The 25,749-nt window shown below is 42.6% G+C and overlaps 1 protein-coding gene across 3 annotated transcripts in view; it reads right to left on the reverse strand.

Moving 5' to 3' along the window:
• LOC126260801 (uncharacterized) overlaps nucleotides 1–25,749 on the reverse strand; it is a 386,456-nt gene that overhangs the window by 38,998 nt on the left and 321,709 nt on the right. For 2 of the 3 annotated variants that reach the window (XM_049958160.1, XM_049958162.1), the window contains exon 4: nucleotides 9,164–9,346. The exons of the other annotated variant lie outside the window; for it this stretch is intronic. In XM_049958160.1, the coding sequence (XP_049814117.1) occupies nucleotides 9,164–9,346 (183 nt within the window). The remainder of the gene's footprint in view (nucleotides 1–9,163; nucleotides 9,347–25,749) is intronic. 3 annotated transcript variants of the gene reach the window in all.

Here is a 25,749-nt window from a genome sequence, read left to right on the forward strand (position 1 = left end):
ATGATAAGCTATCGCTTCCTGCATTTTTTCTTGCTGCCTCCAGATTTTCTTAAAGTGAATTCCACCTTTCTCTAAATCCAGGCTGTTTTGCAAGTTAAGTCTCTCCTGTACTGGCTTTCTCTCGGTTCTTCCATTCTTCCATAAATAATTCGTTTGAGGACTTTGAGAACGTGACTTGTTAAGCTCGTAGTTCTGTAATACACGCGTCTGTCAGCTGATGCCTTTTTTGAAGCTGAAATTAGCTGGCACTTTTTGAAGTATGGGGTTATCTCGCCAGTCCCATATAACTTGTATACCCAGTGAGTTATTTTGTCACCGTCAGACCTCCAAAGGGTCTTAATAATTCTGCAGAAACGTCATCTCCTCTAGGTGGCTTGTTTCGACATGCGTCTTTGGGTACTCTGTCAAAATGTTCTCACAGCATCGTATCTTCCACCTTTATTGATTGATTGACATTGAGAATTCATACAGTACAGCGGGTTTTATGTAATACAGAGAACCGAGTTCAATAGTTAGCGTGGTGACGGCAGTTCGTCTGCAGACCGCTAGCAGCGCGCTTCTCTTGTCTTCCCTGTTGCCCGGGTGCCTTCAGACTGCGTCACCGTCTCAGCAGCCGGACGGCAGTCACCGCACACTCTTCGACTGTACACTGGACGCTGGTAGCTTTTGTTGCCAGCTGCCGTGTTGGTGACGAATACACATAAGCGTGTCGGCTTTCGGTAAGTTTGACTGGCAGCAAAAGCTTTTCCTTTCGGACATTCGTGGCTTCCAAAACAATTAAAAATAATTTTTCAGTTTATTTCACTACATCAGTTTTACTAGTTTTCATCGCCAACTTCACTTTATTCTTCAATCATTCAACGACCCAATACTCTCCTAGATAACGTTTATGAGGAACATTGTCTGTTGTTTAGGATAGGCCGACAGGAACATATTTTAATTGCTAAAATGACGACAGTTCGTGATTTTAACACAAGTCAGTCCCTTTTTGGTAGTTGGTCCACGTTACTTCGGGACTGTCCTCATCTCTTTTTCATTTTAGATACCGCTTCACTCAAGAATCAGTTTCTGGTTCCTAATTCTATTCTTTCATTTTTTAAACATGGTGTTCATCATTGATGACGGTTTTATCCCTATACCACATGACGTAGCATTAGTAAGTACCCTTCTTTTGGTGTGAAATTACAGATCTTATTTACTCCCTGTGGGGCGTATGTGATCCACACCTAGTTGCCTCACTAGATGCGTAATATTTTATTCCATATTTGAGTATTTTCATCCTTTATTTTAAGATATCTCAGACAACTTCAATTCTCCATTATCAAAACATTAATTTATAAGAAAATTCTGTACAGATATACATTAAGAACTGTAACTTAAAAATTGCGAAGCGGGATGTTTGGGTCTCTACTCGACTTCAGGAAGTACAGCTACAGCAGACTGTTGGACTTTTCGTTCACTTTTATATTTCAATAGCTTTAACACCTGTAGTACTTTATGAATTGTCAGTCAATCATGTATAAAAATTTTAGCTGTGGCTGCCCAATTGTTAAAATTGTCTGCCCCCATCCTTAACTACTTCCTCTTCTGTTTCTCTAATATTTTTCTGCTTGTAGTAGTTGAGCATTAATTGATTTTCTCAATATCCTATAATCATTTTGCCCTAAATCTCACTACTTCACCATTCCACTTTACCAGTCTCTTCTAAATTAAGCTTGCTTACTTCTCTTATCATATTCTCTGATTCAATGTTTAAATTTCTGGAATTTCACATTCTGATTCTTATATTAGCCTCAGTTGTCCTCAGGCTCCTATTTCAGACAGCGAATGCATGACCAGACTTCCAGCAAATTTTTTTGAAAGGAAGCTGTCATAGAAAATGTTTTTCAATGTTTTCGATGCACTTCTCGCTTCCTTAATGAAGAGTTTCACTAACGTTTGCACACTCATGTCGTTGCTCTTTTCTGATTCTTACAACTCACTGTCAGTATCAACCCTAAGGCTTGGAAACCAGCCTGATCATCTATTTATCCATTTGACGAAGCCATTTTCACAGTAACTGTCATTTCTTATAGTGGAAATTTTAATTCGAAATACGACGAACGTATTCAATCAAATCCGAGAGTTTTCCATTCGAATCTAAAGGTACTAGACCTTTTTACTATATACCAAAACAGTATTAAGGTTATTTAAAGTGCTATGAAGTGTAAAGAAGGTAAACCGTAAAAAATAAATTTCATGCGGCTTTCAGAAATTTAGTTTGTGAACTGAATCTACTGCTTTCAGACATTTTAGAAAGACCATTCTCTTGTATTTTTCTTCAGTAACGTAAGACTAAAACTCCTAGCTAAATAAAAAATGTATGAAACAATATGTCATCAAATGTAACAGTATACAAAACTGATTCATTTATTTTATTATTATTATATTTTATTTTCGGTAAAACGTCTGTGACGTATTTGATACTGGTATGGAGCACCGATAGATACGTCGTCGTATCCTTGAATTTTATTTACCCTTAACGTTCTCTTCTTTCACATTTTCCCTTCATGAATCTACGTTTCCTATGCTTTATTGCGTCTTTCTATATTATCTTTAAATTAATGTGCCCTCAGTTTGTGCCCAAATGCAGGAGCAATTTGTCTCCTCCCAAGCAACCACAAGCGCATTACAAACGTTTGGACGGACGGGCAGTATTTAAAACACAGTCTGACGTATATACTGAACTGGAGAAACGCCTCGTTGAATTCTCCACCATGGCATGTTAGCATATTCACAAGAGATTTGCATCAGATACTCAGTACTGTATCAGAGTACATAGCGTTCAGAATGAACTATTTTTGTGTATGCATTTTTGTTCAGTCTCTGTAAAGACGTTGATGAAGTTTATCAGCCTTTGAGGAAAATTATTGTTTGCCATTGCACGAAAAGAGCGTGCCGCGAACTTCAGTCATTATGGAATCCGAATTTGCTTGATTTGTTTGAACCGCCATCAGGAAACAACGGTGAAGGGGAGCCGGAGGTGCCTATGCTGCCCATGTTAAAATCACTAAGTTTGAGGAACATTTATGAATAAACTACCAAATAGAAAAATTTGAATTTTTTTTTACATATAGAGTGGTTTAGTATTGCAGTTATGACAGAGGGATTATGGAATATCTTTTCTAGTTTCCTTCCAATTACTTTTTTTATTAATGACCCAAATTTTTTTTCAAATAATTGCTTTATTATTAAACTGAAATGAAACTACTGAACATATTGCCAAATGGCTGTGTTACAATGTAAGTTTGACCACTAGGAGTGCTGTATAAAAATTTCTTCTCTCTAGCTTGAGTGGATTTTGAGAAAATGTTCCTTATATTCGAAAACTTCTAATTTACGGGAAATGGCTATCAAAGTTTCTCAATCCATTCCTGCACTATAGGATGGATTATCAGGGTCTTCTTCTTCATCCTCCAAAAGCTTCCTCTTCTGTCTTCTTTTCTGGCCTGTTGTTCCATCATACTTCATATGACGTTCTCTTCTTTCTGCTCCTCTTATCCTTTCTGTGTCAATATTTCTTAGTGCTCGTACAGTGTTCACCCCAGCTGTAAATCCTAATGCCTTCAGAACTTCACACATCACACTGTTCCCTTGGTTGTAGGTTGCCATTGCATCATAAATGCCAAAGTTCAGTGTTTTTATGCTTACAAACACCCTTTTAGGGATCACTTTCCAAATCAAATTGCTTACGCTCTCATTAGGATTCTGCGTCTTTCCGTGTAGACATTTGTGTAACAATTCTGGCTGTGCTAAGTCATGAAAAATTGGTTTTATTGTTCCCTGCTGATTCTTGTACGTACTGCATATTACCCGCTTTACACAAGAAGTATAATACTACCAACAACAGGCGCAACACTGAACTAATTCGAAACGGTAAACAGCAAAGAGACGATGTTCCGCGCTCTTATTCATTGTAGTATCGCAACTTGGTATTAGTGTTAATTTTCTTTTCCCTACGTTCTTCCTCTTCTTATATACACGGTTACTAAAATGTGGCATCGTAACCAGAACAAAAGTGTACGACAATATTAAATGGAGCAAGATGTTCGAAATTCTGAGGAAAATAGGAGTAAGCTGTATGGAAATACGGGTAATATTTGTCACAGAAAACAATGTAGCCAACCCTTGCACACTCGCTGTATGCGTAACATAAGGCGCTGTATGCGTAACAGGCCGAGAAAATCCCAAGCAGTTCGCCAGGAAGTCACGAGAGGGTGTTAGATGCATTCAGCGGCCGCCCATTTCCTCTGCAGGCGTGGGGGAAAATGGTAATAACTCCACTTCTAGGGCGAGTAGAACAATAATTCAAAGTTTACATTAAAGAGGAATGTTCCAATTAATTTTCGGTAGCAAAAAAAAAATCGTAATTTTTTGGATTTGACCACCTCCGGCTCCCCTTAAGACGGTAGATGAAAATGGAAAACGAAATAAACACTATACCGTAGCAAATGAAAATAAATACATCTTGCCGGCCGCGGTGGCCGTGCGGCTCTAGTCGCAGCAGTCCGGAGCCGCGCTGCTGCTACGGTCGCAGGTTCGAATCCTGCCTCGGGCATGGGTGTGTGTGATGTGCTTAGGTTAGTTAGGTTTAAGTAGTTCTAAGTTCTAGGGGACTGATGACCTCAGATGTTAAGTCCCATAGTGGTCAGAGCCATTTGAACCATTTTTTGAATCAATACGTCTTAAGAAAAGGGATCTATGGGAAAAATAACTTTTGTCTATAAGAACTGATTCTTACATAGATTTTACACTTTAACTGATGAGATAATTTATCCACTAGTCGTCTGCCTGACTCCTACTGCGCCCTCATATACTGTATACACTGAGCAGACAAAAGTCATGTGCTAGCGATACGCACGTATAAAGATGGCGGTACTGTCGCGTGCACAAGGTATAAAAGGGCAGTGGATTGCAGGAGCTGTGATTTGTAGTCACGTGACTGTGAAAGCGGAGTGGTTGTTGGAGCTAGACAGATGGGACTTTCCATTCTGGAAATCGGTAGAAAATTCAGTTTTCCGAGATCCACAGTGTCAATAGTGTGCCGGGAATACCAAATTTCAGGCATCACCTGACGCGACGGACACTGCCATGGCCATCGGCCTTCAGTAACGACCGAAAGCAGCGGCCTTTGCTTAGAGTTGTCAGTGCTGACAGTCTAGAAACACTGCTTGAAATAAACGCAGAAATCAATGTGGGACGTACGAGGAACATAGCCGTTAGGACAGCGCAGCGAAATCCGGCGTTAATGGGCTATGGCAGCAGACGACCGACGCGAGTGCCTAAAGCTAAAAGCACGACATGGCATGCAACGCCTCTCCTGCGCTCGTGGCCGAATGGATTGGAGCCCAGACGACTGGAAATCCGCGGCCTGGTCAGATGAGTGCCCACGAAGCCATGGACCCTAGCTGATAATAAGGCACTGTTAAAGCTGTTGGTGGCTCCATAGTGGTGTGGGCTGTTGTTACACGGTTTGGACCGACTGGGTCTTCTGGTCCAAACGAACCGACCATTGACTGGAACTGGTTATGTTCGGCTGTTTGGAGACTATCTGCAGTCATTCATGGACTTCATGTTCCCAAACAACGACGCAGTTTTTATGGATGACAATGCACCACGTCACCAGGCGACAGTTGTTCATCACTGGTTTGGTGAACGTCCTGCAGTTTGAGCGAATGATGTGGCCACTCTGATCGCTCGACGTCAACCCCATGCAAAGCTTGACGGACATAACCGAGAGTTAAGTTCGTACACATAATCCTACACCAAAAACACTTTCGCAACTATGTACTGCTACAGAGGCAGCATAGCTCAGTATTTGTGCAGGGTCCTTCCAACGACTTGTTCGGTCGATGCTACGCCGAGCTGCAGCACCGTGCCGGGCGAAAGGGGTGCGACACGACGCTGGGAGGTGCCCCACGACTCTCGCCACCTCGCTATATACGGTCAAAGGCGAGAGTGTAATTGTAACGTCTTGAGTAGTGAAAAAAAATCTAAACATATAACTACATTACACATGAAACAGTTTACAATGAAACGTTTCTGTAAGTTTTGAATACAATTTTTTTTGTTAAAACATTGTAATAAACATTTTTGCGTATGTGCGTTACAAAATTCTTTTGAAAGCTGTTTCAACGTTCCTTTTCAAATTATTATGAGACGTTTTAGGCCCGTACAGTGGACGTGCTACATGAAGCTGCTGGAGAGTTCACACATGCACGTATGACCTCCTTACTGTGCTTTCGTTTGACAATAAGCCACGCCGGTATTAGTAGTCATGGATAAATATATTTTTCACCGTATCTAGTATAGAACATATATTGTGTAATCTATGCAGCTCTTTTGTGACGCCGTGATTCAAGATAATTTTGTACATTTTTTTTTTTTAGCACTTCTGTCTCTGAGGATTGAATATGGTCTACACCTGTAACTCGAAATCAAGTACCAGTACCACTAAAAGACTTTGTAATCCACATGATAAGTACTTCATTTAAAAAACGTCACGAGCGCAGTGTTCCCGCGGTAGTAAGTCACCATTCGAGATTCTCAGTATTTCTTCATGATTTTTCCAACATAATCCACCTGTTCCAATACATTAGTAGTTTTCTATGGATGATATTCAATTGTAGTACTTTTCTCGGGTGCCTCGCTATCACGTTCAGTGAAATAATGGGCGAGGTATGGATCTGTCACTAGGCGCCCATTAGCATTATAGTGGTGTCGAAAATGGATGAAAGAATATTTTACCTCAAAAATAATTTTGTACTATGTGAAGTAAGCACTATCAGTTTAAAAAGCGCAGAGAATCAAAATATACAGCACCTTTCCCTTAAGTTAAAGGAGGTAGCTGATCGTGAATGAGACGCAGTGCACCAGATACAAACCGCATAAGTGTACCTCTGACAACTTCTGTTTGGAAGTACGACCAACTGTTAATTTTAAGTTTCTGGTTTTGGTACAAAAGATTAACTCAAAGTGATCTTTTCAAGCAACGTCACATATCCACTAAATGCAAAATGCGGAAAGTCAACGAAAGGGGGAGTGTTTTGCCTTTCAAAAGTAATGACCCTGCCAACAGAAGTCAGGGCAACGGCCTTGCCGCAGTGGATACACCGGTTCCCGTGAGATTACCGAAGTTAAGCGCTGTCGGGCGTGGCTGGCACTTGGGTGGGTGACCACCCAGCCAGCCGCCATGCGCTGTTGCCATTTTTCGGGGTGCACTCAGCTCGTGAGGCCAAATGAGGAGCTACTCGACCGAATAGTAGCGGCTCCGGTCAAAGAAAACCATCATAACGACCGGGAGAGCGGTATGCTGACGACTTCCCCCTCCTATCCGCATCCTCTACTGAGGAAGACACGGAGGTCGGATGGTCCCGATGGGTCACTTGTGGCCTGAAGACGGAGTGCCTGCCTGCCAACAGAAGTCAGGACGTGTATACTGGGGTTGATGTACAGATTTTTGAGTAGATGAGAAGCTGTGTTTCTGGTTGTTTCAGCAACCAGTTTTCACAATTTCCCATTTTAAATAGCGTACTGCGACTATTCAGGAAAACCACGCATATTACAATAATGTAGTATGTCTATTCCAAATCTCCTGAACTACTAGATCGATTTGAACCAAACTTGGTAGGGCCTCCACATATCGCCCACTGCCTGGAAAGAATCACTGTGGGGGTGAGAACCACTTATGTATCTAAGGGGTTCACGTGACAGAGTAGTGGAGTCCGTGACGCGCGGATGCCAGATCTTTTCATCCAATATTTGAGAACGAGAGCACTTTGTCACTTGTAACAAACTTTAATCATAATACCAAACTCTTACGACACTTTTTTTCGTTTATACCTCGTGCAAAATTATGAAAGAAAAAAAGTTAATCGCTTAATACATTTTCGCTGTCATACAGTAGAACTTCCAACGACCTAGTTTTTATACAGTAAAACTACCGCAACAGAGACGACTTATTTATTACTAACTCTATTCGTCACACGTTTTGCAGGCAGTATACACATATACGACTGAACGTACGTCGAAAATTATATCATTGTACGACACATAAACACTGGATCCGTGAAAAACTGCCGCATCATGAATGAAATTTCAATTTATTACTTCATTACTGCCAACTGCACTCCCAACAAATTACTCATACAATATCCATACATGTCACTGATTGTACCTGCAAAATTATACCGTATCACTGTGGATAGAAGATAAGACGCTATGAACATGGATCTGGCGGAAAACTAAACTACAGGGTGAAATTCGCTAGAGATACAGATGAAACTGTATACAAATATTTGTGAAATACGTTAAATATATGTGACGTCTGTACACGGGTGGAGACACAGGTAAAAAGTTCCCACTACACCCCTGCATCGATTTCAGCACACATGTTACTGTCTGGAAAGAAACACTTTGCGGGCGAGGACCACCAACCTTGCAATCGCAATAATTAAAGAAGAAATGATGGGAGACAGAGAATGAGACCACCTGGCTAGCTTATCTGCAAGGAGGATGTGTCTCAAGGCGAAGACGAAAGCGTGGGATATTTGCTACGAGTTATTCATTTTGGCAGAAAGCAAATGGGTTTCCACAATGATCTGAAGTTTCATATATATTCTTACCATGTTAGTACTTTTATCAGATAAGGTGATTAAATTACTTATCATCCATTTTAAGACCACGTTCTGCCTCACACTTCACAATATATTTCGTAGTAGCGTATTGTATTTCTTACTTAACGAGCATTGTGATAATAAGACTAATTTTCCTTCTATGTTTTAACTCCGGGGAATATCACAATGGCAGCCTTGCAAAGAACCTAAACTGAATGTCTCCGTTGTTCCACCAGCGATTTCCACATCACACCCCTCAGCACAATATCTGTCGTAGTGTGCACCAGAAGATTTCGCAAGTTGTGTTTTCCAGAGTCAGCAGTAGAACATTGTCTATCAAAATAATGAAAAGCGTTATCCTTTTTTTTTTTTTTAGAATTAATGTTACACAGTTTTTCTTTTATCGTAGGCTAAAAGCACAAAAATTAAAGTCGTCTCATGCCATACACAACAACAATGTTTTAAATGAAGTAGGTGTGTCCTGCTGATAGGTTACGTAATGCACTTACTGGTAGGTGCTCGGGTTGTAAATTCCTCCGTGTGGGCATCTGTACAAAGAGGGGTAAATTTCGACCCCGTCGTCGCTGACACAGATGTAGTAGATGCTGGGGTTTCCAGGAAATCTGTTGGTATCGGCTAGGCCGTCGCACACGATGGGAAGGCTGCTGCATATGCTGCCCGTCAGCTGTTCACTGAAACAGAATGTACGCTCCATTGGGAAACAGTGCTTTGTACAGTCACCTCGGCAACAAAGTCCCATATATACATAAAATACAAACATAATGTAACCAAATGTTTTCATTAAACTTATTACTTAAAAGTAGATTCGGAGACTCTAAAATAGCAACAAAACATGTGTGTTCAGCTTTTTGGCCTTTTTTTCTGTCGGGGTAGCGGTAGCCAACGTTCAGAAATTAGTGAATAAATCTTTACGGATTTTTCACCATTGTAGCTGCCGTAGCCCAGGCAAGATTCCAAGATATGTGTTTTGCTCCCCGTGTTCGGTAACTGGCAGCAGGAGCGTTACTTGTTGCCTTAGAGCGAAGAGAAAAAGGGATCTAACTGTATGTTGCATCCAGTAGCTAACGATGCACACACTTCCAGTTTTATTTTTTTATACACTGTGCTGTCAAAAAGTTACGTGAAAGGTATCACAAAGCATAGCAAATTGTTGACGGAAACGAAACACCTGCGTTTGCAATCAAAGTACTCTGCATTTGCACTGCTGAACTTTTAGCCACATTTATGAAGACGATTCCATTCAACTCATGCCAAAAGCGAAAGATCACCACATATATAAGTCGTCGCCAAATCCATAGACTCCAGTCCTGTTATGTCGCTAACTTCATATACAGGGTGTTACAAAAAGGTACGGCCAAACTTTCAGGAAACATTCCTCACGCACAAATAAGTAAAAGATGTTATGTGGACATGTGTCCGGAAACGCTTAGTTTCCATGATAGAGCTCATTTTAGTTTCGTCATTCCAACATGATCAAATTGTAACTTTTCACATTCAACATGTGTGGGCTGACGAGAATCCGCACGCAATTGTGCAATCACGTCATCAACACAGATTTTCTGTGAACGTTTGGGCAGGCATTGTTGGTGATGTCTTGATTGGGCCCCATGTTCTTCCACCTACGCTCAATGGAGCACGTTATCATGATTTCATATGGGATACTCTACCTGTGCTGCTAGAACATGTGCCTTTACAAGTACGACACAACATGTAGTTCATGCACGATGTAGCTCCTGCAGCGCCCGGGTTCCCGGGTTCGATTCCCGGCGGGGTCAGGGATTTTCTCTGCCCCGAGATGACTGGGTGTTGTGTGCTGTCCTTAGGTTAGTTAGGTTTAAGTAGTTCTAAGTTCTAGGGGACTGATGACCTTCGATGTTAAGTCCCATAGTGCTCAGAGCTATTTGAACCATTTTTGAAGCTCCTGCACATTTCAGTCGAAGTGTTCGTACGCTTGTCAACAACAGATTCGGTGACCGATGGATTGGTAGAGGCGGACCAATTCCATGGCCTCCACGCTCTCCTGACCTCAACCCTCTTGACTTTCACTTATGGGGGCATTTGAAAGCTCTTGTCTACGCAACCCCGGTACCAAATGTAGAGACTCTTCGTGCTCGTATTGTGGACGGCTGTGATACAATACGCCATTCTCCAGGGCTGCATCAGCGCATCAGGGATTCTATGCGAAGGAGGGTGGATGCATGTATCCTCGCTAACGGAGGACATTTTGAACATTTCCTGCAACAAAGTGTTTGAAGTCACGCTGGTACGTTCTGTTGCTGTATGTTTCCATTCCATGATGAATGTGATTTGAAGAGATGTAATAAAATGAGCTCTAACATGAAAGTAAGCGTTTCCGGACACATGTCCACATAACATATTTTCTTTCTTTGTGTGTGAGGAATGTTTCCTGAAAGTTTGGCAGTACCTTTTCGTAACACCCTGTATACCTCTGTTTGAACTCAGTCTGAATGGAAATTCCTCAATCCGAAATATCTACTCCTTGAACTAAAAATAGTTACATACTTGAGCTAAACATATCTCAATGAATATGTGGTATATACTCTGTTATAGTAAAATCCTAAAATCCTTACATTAATTCTCTTCGCTGTATAAATCCTGTGCTGGCACCTTCGCTCACCGAGCCCCGCTAAGTCCCACGCGCGTCAACCAAACGCGAATACTTCGACTCTTACTGATCCTCAGTACTGCTATTATTGCACTAATACTTCAGATAGATTATAACGGAGACGATTGAATGGAAAATTAACATCTACTCTGATGTTCATTTCGATGTATCCGCCTCCATACTTTCATAAAAGTCGATCCCACATTCCCTGTTCCATATTTTCAGAATCTACTTCAGCTATCGAACACTCACAGTCAAGAGCCCCTTCATTTGTTACCGTTCACACCATTTGAACCCTTCTGTTTCCGAGCCCAATCACATTTTTGCCTGCAACGACTATTCACTGATGGCCATCTCAACCAAGATTCTAAAGTTCACGCCATTTGTTCTTATTGCAAATCTAATTAACACCTGTAAAAAGCAACTCCACGTATTGCAATAATTGAAAATCAAAGCCTCGTCTTGGTTTTACCTGAAGTCGCCATCCCTATTCGCCATATCGATACAGAACAGCGTCCAATCGGCTCCCCTCGACCTCTCCTCACCGTTGACTTTATAACGTCTTTTACTACAGTCGTCCTCCAGTACGACCAGGGCCCTTAGCGACAAACTATACTGTATTCCCGCTTGAACACCGTCGCCCAATTCGTCCGGATTCACGCGTATTCCGCTGCCACGCGCCCAGATACCTTCCCACCTTACTCTGTCAAGCATCAGAGCCCCCGACGCCCAGAGCCCACAGCCCAAACACACGCATGTCCTCCTACCCCTGCAGTGTTCAGCTGACAGTCCCTTTCATCTCCCATCCCTGCCTCATCTCACCAGTACCCCAGTCCTGGACCCACGCGGATTGAGAGAATAATACGCTGATGGGACACGTACGTCCCACTGCTCATTGAATTGTTAACCTATTTCTCTCTGTGCTTGAGTGTAGATTTCCGGAGTCAAAATCAGCTTCACTAAAATTCTTCATAGTGTGTGCCTGCGCTGTTACGTGATAGGGCTACCGACATTTCTCCTACTATTACAGATAGGTGACAACCTGGGGTGTAATGGACGTGACAATCTGTCGCTGTCTTGGTTCACAGTGGTTGCAAGATTTTTTTCAAATGTAATTTATTAACAGTAACTCTATGTTTCCCAACGTAATACAGAAAAATTCACATCAAGCAGCAACAAAAAAGTCTTTGTTGTTCTGCACATTATAAAAGTTTGACTTTTTTCCGACGATAATTAGCAGTTCTTAGGAGTTGATCATCACCTTGTTTTTGTTTTCCTTCTTCTTGTATTTAGGACATGATCATTACAGTTTGCATGTTGCAAAGCTTTCCGTACCATTGGCATACGTCGTGATTCTCCGATGTTCGTATTCAGTATACACAGAGGTGACAAAAGGCACGTGACGCCTTCTAATATCCTGCCTGACCACTCCTTTCGCCGGTGCAGTGCAGCAGCTCGACTTGGAATGGACTCAACAAGTAGTTGGAGTTCCCCTGCCGATATACTGAGCCATACTGCCGCTGTAGCTTCCCATGGGATTCCCGTCGGGCGATTTGAATGCCCAAATCATTGGCTCAAACTGTACATCTACATCTACATCTACATCCATACTCCGCAAGCCACCTGACGGTGTGTGGCGGAGGGTACCCTGAGTACCTCTATCGGTTCTCCCTTCTATTCCAGTCTCGTATTGTTCGTGGAAAGAAGGATTGTCTGTGTGCTTCTGTGTGGGCTCTAATCTCTCTGATTTTATCTTCATGGTCCCTTCGTGAGATATACGTAGGAGGGAGCAATATACTGCTGGACTCTTCGGTGAAGGTATGTTCTCGAAACTTTAACAAAAGCCCGTACCGAGCTACTGAGCGTCTCTCCTGCAGAGTCTTCCACTGGAGTTTATCTATCATCTCCGTAACGGTTTCGCGATTACTAAATGATCCTGTTCTTCAAACCGATTGCGAACAGTTGCGCCCTGGTGACATAGCGCACTGTGTTACATAAAAATTTCATCGTTGGTGGGGAACAAAAAGTCCATGAATGGCTGAAAATGTTTTTCAAGTAGTCAAATATGACGTTTTGCAGTTATGGGTGCAGTTGGACCAGAGGACTCAGGCCACACCATTGTGGAGCCACCACCAGCTCGCACAGTGCCTTCTTGACAACTGGGGTCCACGACTTCGCGGGCTCTGTGCCACTCTCGAACCCTACCATCAGCTCTTACCAAGTGAAATCGGGGCTCATCTGACCGGCCCACGATTTTCCAGACGTCTACGGTCCAACTGATACGGTCACGAGCCCAGGAGAAGCGCAGCGGGCGGTGTCGTTCTGTTGACAAACCCACTCGTCGTCGATCGTCTGCTGCCACAGCCCACTAACGCCAGATTTCCCCTCGATCTCATAACGGATATATTCATCGTACGTCTCACACTGATTTCTGCGATTGTTCCACGCAGTGTTGCTTGTCTGTTAACACTGACCAACCTACGCAAACGCCACTGCCCTCGGACGTTAAGTGAAGGCCTCGCCCACTGCGTTGTCTGTGGTGACAGGTAATGCCAAAAATTTGGTATTCTCGGCACACTATTGACACTATGGATCTCGGAACATTGAAGTCCCTAACGATTTCCGAAATTTAATGTCCCATGCGCCTAGCTACAACTACCATTCACCTTCAAAGTCTGTTAGTTCCCGTTGTGCGGCCATACGCATGTCGGAAACCTTTACACAAGAATTACCTGAATACAAATTATAGTTCTGCCAATTCAGTGTACTTTTATACCTTGTGTATGTGATGCTACTGCCATATGTATATGTTCCTATCGCTATCCCATACAAAAATGTTCAAATGTGTGTGAAATCTTATGGGACTTAACTGCTAAGGTCATCAGTCCCTAAGCTTACACACTACTTAACCTAAATTATCCTAAGGACAAACACACACACCCATGCCCCAGGGAGGACTCGAACCTCCGCCGGGACCAGCCGCGTAGTCCATGACTGCAGCGCCTCAAACCGCTCGGCTAATCCCGCGCGGCGCTATCCCATCCATTTGTAACCTGAGTGTATGTTAAATAGGGCAGTCGTAATATCTTGCTTCTCAGTGATATGTTGTACAAGGTATGACAGGAGCAAGTGCAGATATTTTTATGTGTAGTGCCTTAATAAGCACACACATCAGTGTGCCGGCTGTTTTTTTCTCGGAGTCAAACCGTCTCCTCACAAACACGACACAAGCCTTATGACCTGATGTTTTCTGCACAACTGTAACAGCACCACTAACTGGACTACGTCTGTCAGTAAACACTGACTATTTTGCATCCACGCATTCACAGTTCAGCACCCTGATCTGTTGCCCAGGGGAAGATGAGCATCAAATGGTTCAAATGGCTCTGAGCACTATGGGACTTAACTGCTGAGGTCATCAGTCCCCTAGAACTTAGAACTAACCTAAGGACATCACACACATCCATGCCCGAGGCAGGATTCGAAACTGCGACCGTAGCGGTCGCGCGGTTCCAGACTGTAGCGCCTAGAACCGCTCGGCCACCCTGGTCGGCAAGATGAGCATCAATAACTCGCTCTTGCAATGTGTATTTGGATGTACTACCTAACCTAAAAACATATCATTTGTAATGCTATAATTATTAGTCTAGAGGTGGCGTGAATACTGGTGTAATGTTGTTCGGGTCACGAATCTCAGTTAGCAATTGAAATATCTTCAGTAATACCCACGACACCGTGCAGATGTTGAAGCATCTAATTATGGTGCTGTTCTTTGATATCTGTTACCTCAGTTTTTCCTCTTGTATCAGTTCAGTCTACATTTGCTGTGGCTGTCCTTTCGATCATTGCCAATTTCTGATGGATTCTGAGATTCCACATATCACCTGTGTGTCCACAACCTGTAGATTAATGTATCACCATTTCTGCATTTAATGCAGTAGTTAGTTTGACTAAGGTACATTTTGTGCAGTTTTCCTTTGGTCGGAAATTTGACAGTTAGATTTTACGGCCAATGTGAAGTGAACGTTGAGCACACATCTCCAAACGATGTTCTACTTCGATTGAGGGTGTTTCTCTTCGATTCGATTACAGCGCACTGTAGAAGTCAGGATACTGTAAATGTTGGTGTTGGTAAGTAATGTTAGTTTGTCTGCTTTGCTGTTTAGATAATGAAAGTTTCGTCGGTGGCGTAGTACTTTAGGGCTCATGTCTGAGAAATTGAATTTGGATTAGGCTTGGGTTTTGCTTTCTTACTTATTTTTTATGCAATTAATTAAAAGCGATTGCCACTTACATCTCACTCTCACAAGAGTAAGGCCTCCACTTGCAAATGTTGGAGTGTGTGTCTGATTGTCTCTCAATAAGAACCAGAAGAAGGCAGTGAGTCTGAGACAGGTTGTATGTGCACCGAGTGCCGTAGTGTGTTTGCTACTGAAAGGTCCACCATCTTCACCTTTTGAAGTAAATCGATGTCCCTATTTTCAAAACTTATTTTGTTTAGTGTTTCTGCAGTTGGAGGCTATAATCTGACAGGAAATTGCATTTAAACAGAGACCAAGTAATTTTTGCGGTGTGTGAGTTTTCCACTAGTTTATGCTGTCAGTAATGTTAATGCCTTGTCCGATGTTTAATGACGTAGTCCTCTTTAAACTGAGCTTGGCACCTGTCACGGTTGTGAAGTGGCTGAGAATTCAGATTCGGGCTGCGTATATCATGCATGATATTTTGATGTTATGGAGCATTACACCTTGTACCTGTGATTCTAAGTTAACCAGTAACGCATCGACAGAAATAGCATACATCATTATTGTCATCGGATACCCTTGTCTCAGGGCTTGCGCAATAGGAACATCTTTGCTGAGGTGTCCACTGAGTAAGAGGAGGGAGCTAGCGCTCGCGATAAAATGTTTGAAAATTTAAAAAGCTTCGGGTTCTTTTACAGTAATTGGCAGTTCGTTCTTTTACGGGACAGAGCTACAGCATTGTTGATGAGTAACAACTTTCGGCAGCTGTGCAGATAACAGTAGAGGATGTAGGCCGGTTCTGCGACAAAGGTCTTATTCTTATATTTAACTTAAGTTGCCCTAGCCCAAGTTTTGTTAATTTATGATGTAATTAATTGGCAGTTACTGTCATAACGACAATTAATGGTCAATAACTGTCAAGATAATTACAGTAATTTATAGGCAAGATGGCCTATATTACTTAATGTTATGCTTTTGGCGTAAAGTGATAACTGTCATTATAATTATGGTAATTTATGACCAAAAAAATGGTGTCTGCTGCACTATGGTCCTATTGGCATCTATTCAAAGAGCGTACAGATGTGCTACTGGTTTAACACGATAATTAAGGTACATACAAACAAAGGAAAGGAAGTGGCCCCCATCATTACCAACTGGTTATTCTAAATTAATCGTATATGTGAAAGTAATAAGAAGACACAGTAAAAAAAAAGACGTTTCTGTTATCTTTACAACCTTCGCTTCAGTGTTTGTTAGGAGGTGGACCATAAACCTCACAGTCTCCATCCAACTGAAAATGCGTGTCGTATTAGTGACACTTGGAAATAAACTCGTCACTCTAAAATACTTGTGATGACTTGTGAAAGCTGTCTGTAATATTTCACAAAGCATGCGTCATTTCTTTAGGAAACGGGCAGTAATCTGCAGCATTCAAATTATTGCGCTTGTCCATTAGTTTCTTCTTGAACCCTTGAGCCCTAAACGAACATAGTGTGGAGGATACAAGTACTCAGCCTACACCAGAAGCACGTGCCACCCAGTGTGGCCTACTGGAATGCTGGAATGCAGTACGGGGTCCGCTGTTCGAGCACGGGGTGGGCCAGCCTGCCCCGAGTAGGGAGAGAACCGTCGCCAGAGAAGGGAGGGAGGCCGCGGCCAATCTCTGCCGGAGACGTTGCTGGCAGCGGCACTCGCCGCCGCTCTTTGCACTGTCAGCGACGCCGGGCGTCTGCTGTTTCACACGAGAGGCAACTGGACGCCTCCGCCAAGATGGTCCTGATGAACTGTGGCTGAAGGTCGGAATAAAGAAGCTAATTAATCAAAACCACTGCCATCCTGACGTCTCCTTTCACTCTTCACGGGCGGAAATCGAAGGGCGTTTAAGACAGGTGTCAGAACGTTGATGTCGCCTTCCCAGAGCGACGTCTGAACGTACAGCCTACGGTACGGTGAATCCAAATAGTTTTGATTGTGTTTTGGACACGGAAGAAAGGTTCGACGGTCGTACTGTTTGTAAAGTAGATTTTATTGCGAGTAGAGAACCAGTGGATTTGTCTAGTTTTAGAGGTAATGGAAGTCACGATTGGTTAGTGTCTGTTAGATGTGCACAATGTAACCTTGATGGGCACTCAGCACCGTATACGGAGTCAGTTTCAGTAAAATTCTGTACGTGCAATCGTTGGGTTGAAATAGCTCGTAATGAGACGTAAGAATTAAGTTGATGCATATTGTTTTCTTATCTTGTGAATGACGCTTCTCAAAATGAGGGCCGGCCGCTGTGGCCGAGTGGTTCTAGGCGCTTCAGTCCGGAGCCACGTGGCTGCTACGGTCGCAGGTTCGAATCCTGCCTCGGACATGGATGTATGTGATGTCCTTAGTTAGGTTTAAGTAGTTCTAATTCTAGGGGTCTGATGACCTCAGATGTTAAGTCCCATAGTGCTTAATGCCATTTGAACCATTTTCTTCTCAAAATGAGTTTTGTCAAGGACAAAGCTTTGACAGAACCAGAGACGCAAGACATCCGCATATTCTTAGAAAAGGTAGCACAACTAACAGCGGATAATACAGAACTGCGTGCGTTGGTAACGGGGTGTAGATTTGTCAGTGGCACGTTTAATTGCTCCTTCTCCTTGTAACGTAACTGAGAATGTGCACGTCTTTGTGGGAGGCATTAAAAATCTGGCTCAGGTGGAAGGTTGGTTTGATAAGTAATTACTGAGTGTTGCAAAATTGAGACTAACAGGAAAGCTGAAACTTATGTACCGTATCAGATGCTCTTAAGGGAGCCACAACATTCGAAGAATTTAAAGTTGCGTTAATTTAGAGACATACAGAAGAAATAGTGCCAGACACTATAGCGGACAATTAGGGGCAATAACTAAGAAAAATACGGAAAGTGTTGAACAATTTGCGGATGGGATAAGGAAAATTAATGGATATATCTATGAGTTAGGACCGAATGCTGCAGTCAATGAAATTATTTTGTAAGAAGCTGAGCAGATGCTTTTTAAGAGGATTGCTTTTTAGAGGGTTGCATGAGGAAATAAGATGTATGCAGACAGGGGGTCCGACGGATTTGCGCACAGCAGTACAGATAACTGTAGAGCTTAAGATCGACTTGTCGAATGGAATGCGGACAGCGTTTGGCAGACAGTGGTGAAGTATTTCGGGTGTGGACGAGCGGAGGCAGTGTCGCCAGCCTCAGGGTGATGCGAATAAAGTAAGAGAGGGCAGTAGTCTTAGAAGCAGAAGACCGGGTAAAGATAAGGTGTTAAATGCGAACGGGAACCCCAGGTCCACCTACGGTTTTCCCAGTGAGATTGGATGCTACGAAATCGTATGCAGAGGTGGATTGTGAGGATACAAAGGTTGCAGGATACTATTGGACATAGGAGCGCATGTGTCGGTCACCAGTAGTGATCTGGTGAAACGTAAGCATTGGGACCCACCACAGTATAGATTGCGTGGAGTGGGGATAAAGATGTCACACCATCAGGATTGCTGGACATAGACTTTTGCATGGATGGTTCAATTAAAACAATGTGTAGAGATTGTGCCACACGTAATTCAGGGCTACGACATGATTCTAGAATTACATTTGTTGTATCAACATTGTGCCGTAATCGATCTTCGGCAACGTGGGGTGGAACCTGACATAACACTTTTAGTTAGGTGAATCCATTCCCAGGATAGCGATGTCGTGAGGGGAGTGCCGTGAAAGACGAAACCATTAAACCACACTAAGACTTGATTCGCACAATTGTGTACCTGAGCGTAGTCGGAAATCACGTTGTGTTAGTCTCGAGACTAGTTTGGCCGTGGGAATTTTGTGCATGGAACCGTTAAAAGAGAATGAAGTATTGCATCATGGGGTTGCTTATTCAAAAGAGGTACTGTATGCGTACAAGAAATAAAGCATGAAAAGAAGGTACCTGTTTCTATAGGCAATGTTAGCGCAGACGACATAGGATTAACAAAGGGATTGTTAAACGCTAATATGGATATCCTGGAGGAAGAAGAATAGGACGCGAGGGACGTCGGCCACTGACAGTCACTGGACGTTATTGAAACGGCATTACGAGAAAAAGTGAAGCACCTACAGGGAAGCAATAGGGAATGGATGAAAGAGTTGCTTTTGGAAGCTAAGGATTTATTTCGTCCAAAAGAGCAATTGCCAGTTACACATATTACACAGCACTGCATTAACACTGGGAACTGAGTCACCGGTCTACAGCAAACCGTGCAGCATACCTAGGTACTCGCAGCAAATTTTGGAGCAGTTTATCGATCAGCAGCTGAAAAATGGAATAAATGAAGAAAGCAATAGTCCATTCGTGGCAGGAACAGTCGTTGGGTGAAAAACAATCAACGGATGAAATTCGAAAATATAGGTTTCGTTGCGATTACAGGCACCTAAATGCGTACACCATAACGGACTCCCAGCCTTTGCGAAACGACAAAGAAACCCTGAATCATTCAGGGGAATACAAATATTTTTCAACAGTGGATTTGTTTATTACCAGATAGAGGTCGCACCATACGATCGAGACAAAACAGCGTTTTCGGTACCATGGGAACACTGCCAATTCAGAAGAGTGCCATTAGGATTAAAATATTGACCGGAAAAGTTTCACAGATTGTTGGACGGAGTACTCAGAAGTTTAAAACCACAGTAATGCCTCTTAGGGGTCGCGAACTATTACCAATGTAAAAGGATTTTAGGATATTGCCAGACCGTTGACACACTTGTTAAAAAGGATAGTAAATTTGTGTGGCCTGAAGAATGCCAGTACGCTTTTAAGGAGCAGAAAGAAGCTTTAACATCGAGTCCGATATTGGTGCTTCCAGATTTTAATAGAGAATTTGTTTTATCATGTGATGCATCAAACCATGCACTTGGCTGAGCGTTGTCACAACAGGTAGAAGGCGTAGAACATTCGGTAGCCTACGCATCAAGGCTACTAAGTTCTGCAGAAATAAAACGATTCCACAATGGAGAAAGAGATGCTAAGTCTTATTTATGGAATTTCATATTTCAAATGTTGATTGTATGGTAAAACTTTTAGAATAATAACAGATCATGTGGCATTAAAATGGGTGCTGGTGTTCTAGTAGCCTGACGTGATGGGCAGTAAGACTAAATGAATTGGAAGTCATGCATAAAGCTGGGAAGAAGCTCGGAAATACGGATGTCTTAAGTAGAAAAGTAGCAGTATTACATATTGGGGGTAATGAGCATAATGGATGTCAAACGCCACAGAGAACGGATATAAGCAGTATTTTAAGCAGTAACAATTTTGTTTGCAGGATGGGTTGCTACACCGAGAAACCGAGTTGAGACCGCAGGCAATGGTACCAGCGATGCTAACGAACAGGGTGCTACAAGAAGCTCATGATCACATATTAGCGGATGATGGAGGTTGCAGATGTACCAAGAGAAGACTAGCAGAAAGATATTAGTCGAGGAACAGGCAGACGGACATAAACCAGTATGTGCGGAATTCCATACAGTGCTATCACAGATCGGGCTTGTGTCGAACAAGAGCAGGCTACCACTGCAAAGTTATCTGAAGCATTAGTACCATTGGAAATACTGATGATTGATGTTTTAGGTCCATTCAGTGAAACACCTGCAGGGAATAAGTACGTACTCACAGTCACAGATCATTTTTCAAGACACGTAGACACGGTCCCCGTGCCAAATCAGCAGGCAGCAACAGTGGCACAAGCACTTGTGAATAGTTGCACACTGAACTTTGGAGTGCCTGCAGCAGCTGTAGCGGACCTTCATGTCGGATCTGTTCAAGGAATTGTGTAAGTTATTGAATGTGGAGAAGTTAAGCACGAATCCTGTCCGTCCACAAGCCAGTGGAAGAGCTGAAAGAGTGTACAGGACAGTCAGGAAGATGCTTGGGTACTGCGTTGATTCGCATCACACCAACTGGGATGTCTATTTGAAGTACGTCATCTCCACCTACAACTCAAAGCAGCATACGAATACACGATTATCGCCATATGAAGTAGTGTACGGTCGTAAAATGGCGTCACCACTCGACATATTGAAAGCGAAGAAAGGGAAGACTGGAGCGTCTTTTAAGGAATTTGCCAGTGTGATTAGGGGAATCTGGAACAGATTCGCCGTAAATTACGACTGCTGAAATTAGGACAGCTGGATTGAGCTAAGAGGCGTTTAGGCCAGTAACTGAAAGGAGGAGGAAGAGGGATTTACATTAATGGTTGTAGATACATGTTCAAAATTCACATGGGTTTTAGTTGTGAAGGTGAAGTCTGATAAGCAAGTGTCAACGTCTTTGAGCGACTGCTGCAGGCAAAGACAAATCGCTGCCTAGACAACCTTCAGATTGATCACGGAGGTGAATTCTACAATCACTATTTCAGGGCAGTAATGAATCGGCACAGAATACATCACTAATCAACATTTACTCTACACGAGTTTTGTAGGGCATCTGAGCGCAACAATAAAAAATAGTATGTGGGTTCCGTTTAATCTTCGAGGAACATATCAATGACTCAATATTCTTCCACAAATAAATCGCAATATAATCGCTCTAGACGTAATACCATAAAAATACTGCCTATAGATGTCCGCCGCGCCGGGTAGCCGTGCGGTCTATGGGGCCTTGCCACGGTTCGCGGGGATTCCCCCGTCGGAGGTTCGAGTCCTACCTTGGGCGTGGCTGTGTGTGTTGTCCTTAGCGTAAGTTATTTTAAGTAACATTAAGTAGTGTGTAAGCCTAGGGACTGATGACCTCAGCAGTTGGTCCCACAAATTTCCAAATTTTATAGATGCCCGTGAGCACCCTCTGCGATTCACTTAACTGTGAATTGCACAGTAGTCATGTAGATTTAAAAATCATGTAATTTCGTATGGGGCAACCTTAGCATCCTTAGAAATAAAAAAAAACAGCTTGTGAATACAGTATTCGATCGCATTTAAATGCTGGAAACACGTGTATGTAATAATACAAGACAGTGTTTGAGAAATCATATCTATTGAACTGGTACACAGAGACATTTGTAGTTTCCAAAGTATGACAAATCCAAGAATGTACCTCTTAAATGACGATGAAGATGAAGAAACTGCCAGCAGTTTCTATACAGAGGAATTGGAGAGAAGTCCTAAAACTGAGGTAAGTCTCATAGAATGTATCGTAGGCAGGGACTAGTAATATGGCTTGGCTTTCCTTCAAAGCACAATACCAGCGTGAATGTTAAAGGTGTGGTACAAAGTAATGTACACGAACCCTCTAAACATACAGTATCACAGTGCAAGTCGTAGGATGCACATCGTGTACAGTAAAGGTAGTATTCTTGATAGTCTGACAATCGAGTTACGTATACTGGGTTATAATTATTGTAGACCCGGAACAAAACTGGAAAAGCGTCTGGTGCTTAGTGATAAGGGGATTAATCTGCTAGACGATGTGTGTGAGGAACGTGACTTAGCATAGTCTGAAAATAAAGGAACAGCAGAAAGTCACCCTGCAAACCGAATTTTAGCCGATAAACCTAAAAAAATACGTGGAAGGAGGCATACAGGCATAGCCCAAAGTATTGTGGCATTTTCAGTTCATAAAGCAATGTGTGTTGGGATAAATTTCAAAGTGACTATCGACACTGCTCATCGACCACCCAACGGGGGAAGGACGTCAAACGGGCCGACTTGGAGCAGGGGAGGCACCATAGGAAATTTTCATTTCGGCTGTCTATACTTTTACAAATAAATTCATAAAACTTTGTCAGCATGTCCAGGAAGAATGGATGTATTTGTTACTATAGGTACTCTTTTCTTCATAAGTAAGAGAGATTCTTCGATGAATTTTGCTCAGCATGCAAACCATACTTACAGGTGTAAGAAACTCTAGAATTCTCCAAATCTATTAAAAACTGTGGTAAAAATTGAGATAATTAACTATAAAATTTGAGTTTTTTCTAAACATGAAGTTTAAAATGTAACAGTTCATTCATTTCTTCATAAATTAAATAAATTCTAGAGTTTCGTACACCTGTAAGTATGGTTCGTATACTGTGCAAAATTCATCGAAGAATCTCTGTTACTTATGAAGGAAAATGTCAACTTATGAAGAAAAGTGTGCCTATAGCAACAAACGCAGCCAGTACTAAGTGAAAAAATGATGAAATTTCACATGTAAAAAAATTATCTTGTTATGTTTTCGAACTTCCACTGCTATGAGTGTGAATCTTGAATCCTTCCTGGTTATGCTGAGAAAGTTTTATGAATTTATTTGTAAAAGTATAGACAGTGGAAATTAAAATTTCCTGTGGTGCCTCCCCTGCTCCAAGTCGGCCCTTTGGACGTCCTACCCCTTTAAGAACGCGAAGAAACCTATGGGATTTTAAAAAAATTGCATTCAGTTGTTGTTGCCATTGGTTAAAGGTGTCTTGAAGCGGAAAGGAGTAAAAAGAAGAAGACTGGTTACAACGCCCCAGATTGTACCACTTATCAGGTGGAATTATTCCATTTTTAGTTCCAGCCACGGCTGGATTATCAGTCGACAGCTCAATGGCCGGCGGCAGCAGCGCAGCCAGGAAGTGCAAAGACGTAACAAGCTTGTGGCGCCTGCCGTTATTAGGAAAAAACTCTTATTGAAACCACACAGGGAATTGTTTGGACTGTTCATGACCGTTAAAAAGGCTTATAGCCGAATCACCTGTCAGACCACTTACAAATACAGATCTGCTTAAATTCGTCAAAAAATCCTGCATCTGACGATTCTGCGGACGGTTTATGAGGAATACGCTCCCGAAGACGATGTGAAAAAGTGGAGAACGTGGCTTCGTGAAACTAGATGTAATTTTTTTTTTTTGTAAAAGTGGGTCCCGGGGTGTGGCCATACAGCCACCTCAATGGTGAAATATGAATTATGGCAATACGAACATACGGAAAACACCCAACACCCAGCTGGAGAAAATCTCCGGCCCGGCCGGAAATTGAACCTGGGTACCTTCGGTTGGCAGTCTGCTGTGTTGACAGCACAGCTGCTGAGGTGGACAACCTAGACGTCGCAGCAGCATCTGGGACTCACTGGTAGCGAATGTTAAGAAGAACAGGAATAACGTATACTAGTTTGTTCTGTACGGTGATTTACATCCTCCAGAAGAAGTGCGCTTGCCGGCCGGGCGGCCTAGCGGTTCTAGGCGCTACAGTCTGCAACCGCGTGACCGCTACGGTCGCAGGTTCGAATCCTGCCTCGGGCATGGATGTGTTTGTTGTCGTTAGGTTTAAGTAGTTCTAAGTTCTAGGGGGCTGATGACCTCAGAAGTTAAGTCCCATAGTGCTCAGAACCATTTGAGAACTGCGCCGTTACTTTACCGACTAAAACAATGTGTTTTATAGTCTTCAACATTACCAACACTTTGATTCATATCTCACTGGGCATTTCAGTATAATGTTTCTCTTGTCGATGTCACGACATACAACTTAACTTTGAACGGCCAATCCTTAGTATTAAATACAAATTACCAGTTGACCTAAGCAAGGAACAATAGAGAATTGTATTTATTGGTCTTGAAACATACAATATCATTCTGAACATCACTAAAGTGCAGGGCAAGCTTTATATGCCAGATGACAAAGTTTCGGAAATCCCCCCCCCCCTCCTCCTCTCCCCACTCATATGATATTGACGATCTTAATGCGTGAATAAAACAATATGTAAAATGGTTTCCAAAAGAAATTCGATAAATTTTACGAGTCAGCAGAACGTGTTATTATATTATCTGCATCTACATCTGCATCCATACTCCGCAGGCCACCTGACGGTGTGTGGCGGAGGGTACCTTGAGTACCTCTATCGGTTCTCCGTTGTATTCCAGTCTCGTATTGTTCGTGGAAAGAGGGATTGTCGGTATGCCTCTGTGTGGGTTCTAATCTCTCTGATTTTATCCTTATGGTCTCTTCGCAAGATATACGTAGGAGGGAGCAATATACTGCTTGACTCCTCGGTGAAGGTATGTTCTCGAAACTTCAACAAAAGCCCGTACCGAGCTACTGAGCGTCTCTCTTGCAGAGTGTTCCGCTAAAGTTTATCTCCGTAACGCTTTCGCGGTTACTAAATGATCCTGTAACGAAGCGCGCTGCTCTCTGTTGGATCTTCTCTATCTCTTCTATCAACCCTATCCGGTACGGATCCCACATCGGTGAGCAGTATTCAAGCAGTGG

Source organism: Schistocerca nitens, chromosome 5 (assembly GCF_023898315.1).
Source record: "Schistocerca nitens isolate TAMUIC-IGC-003100 chromosome 5, iqSchNite1.1, whole genome shotgun sequence".
NCBI classification, from domain to species: Eukaryota; Metazoa; Arthropoda; class Insecta; order Orthoptera; family Acrididae; genus Schistocerca; species Schistocerca nitens.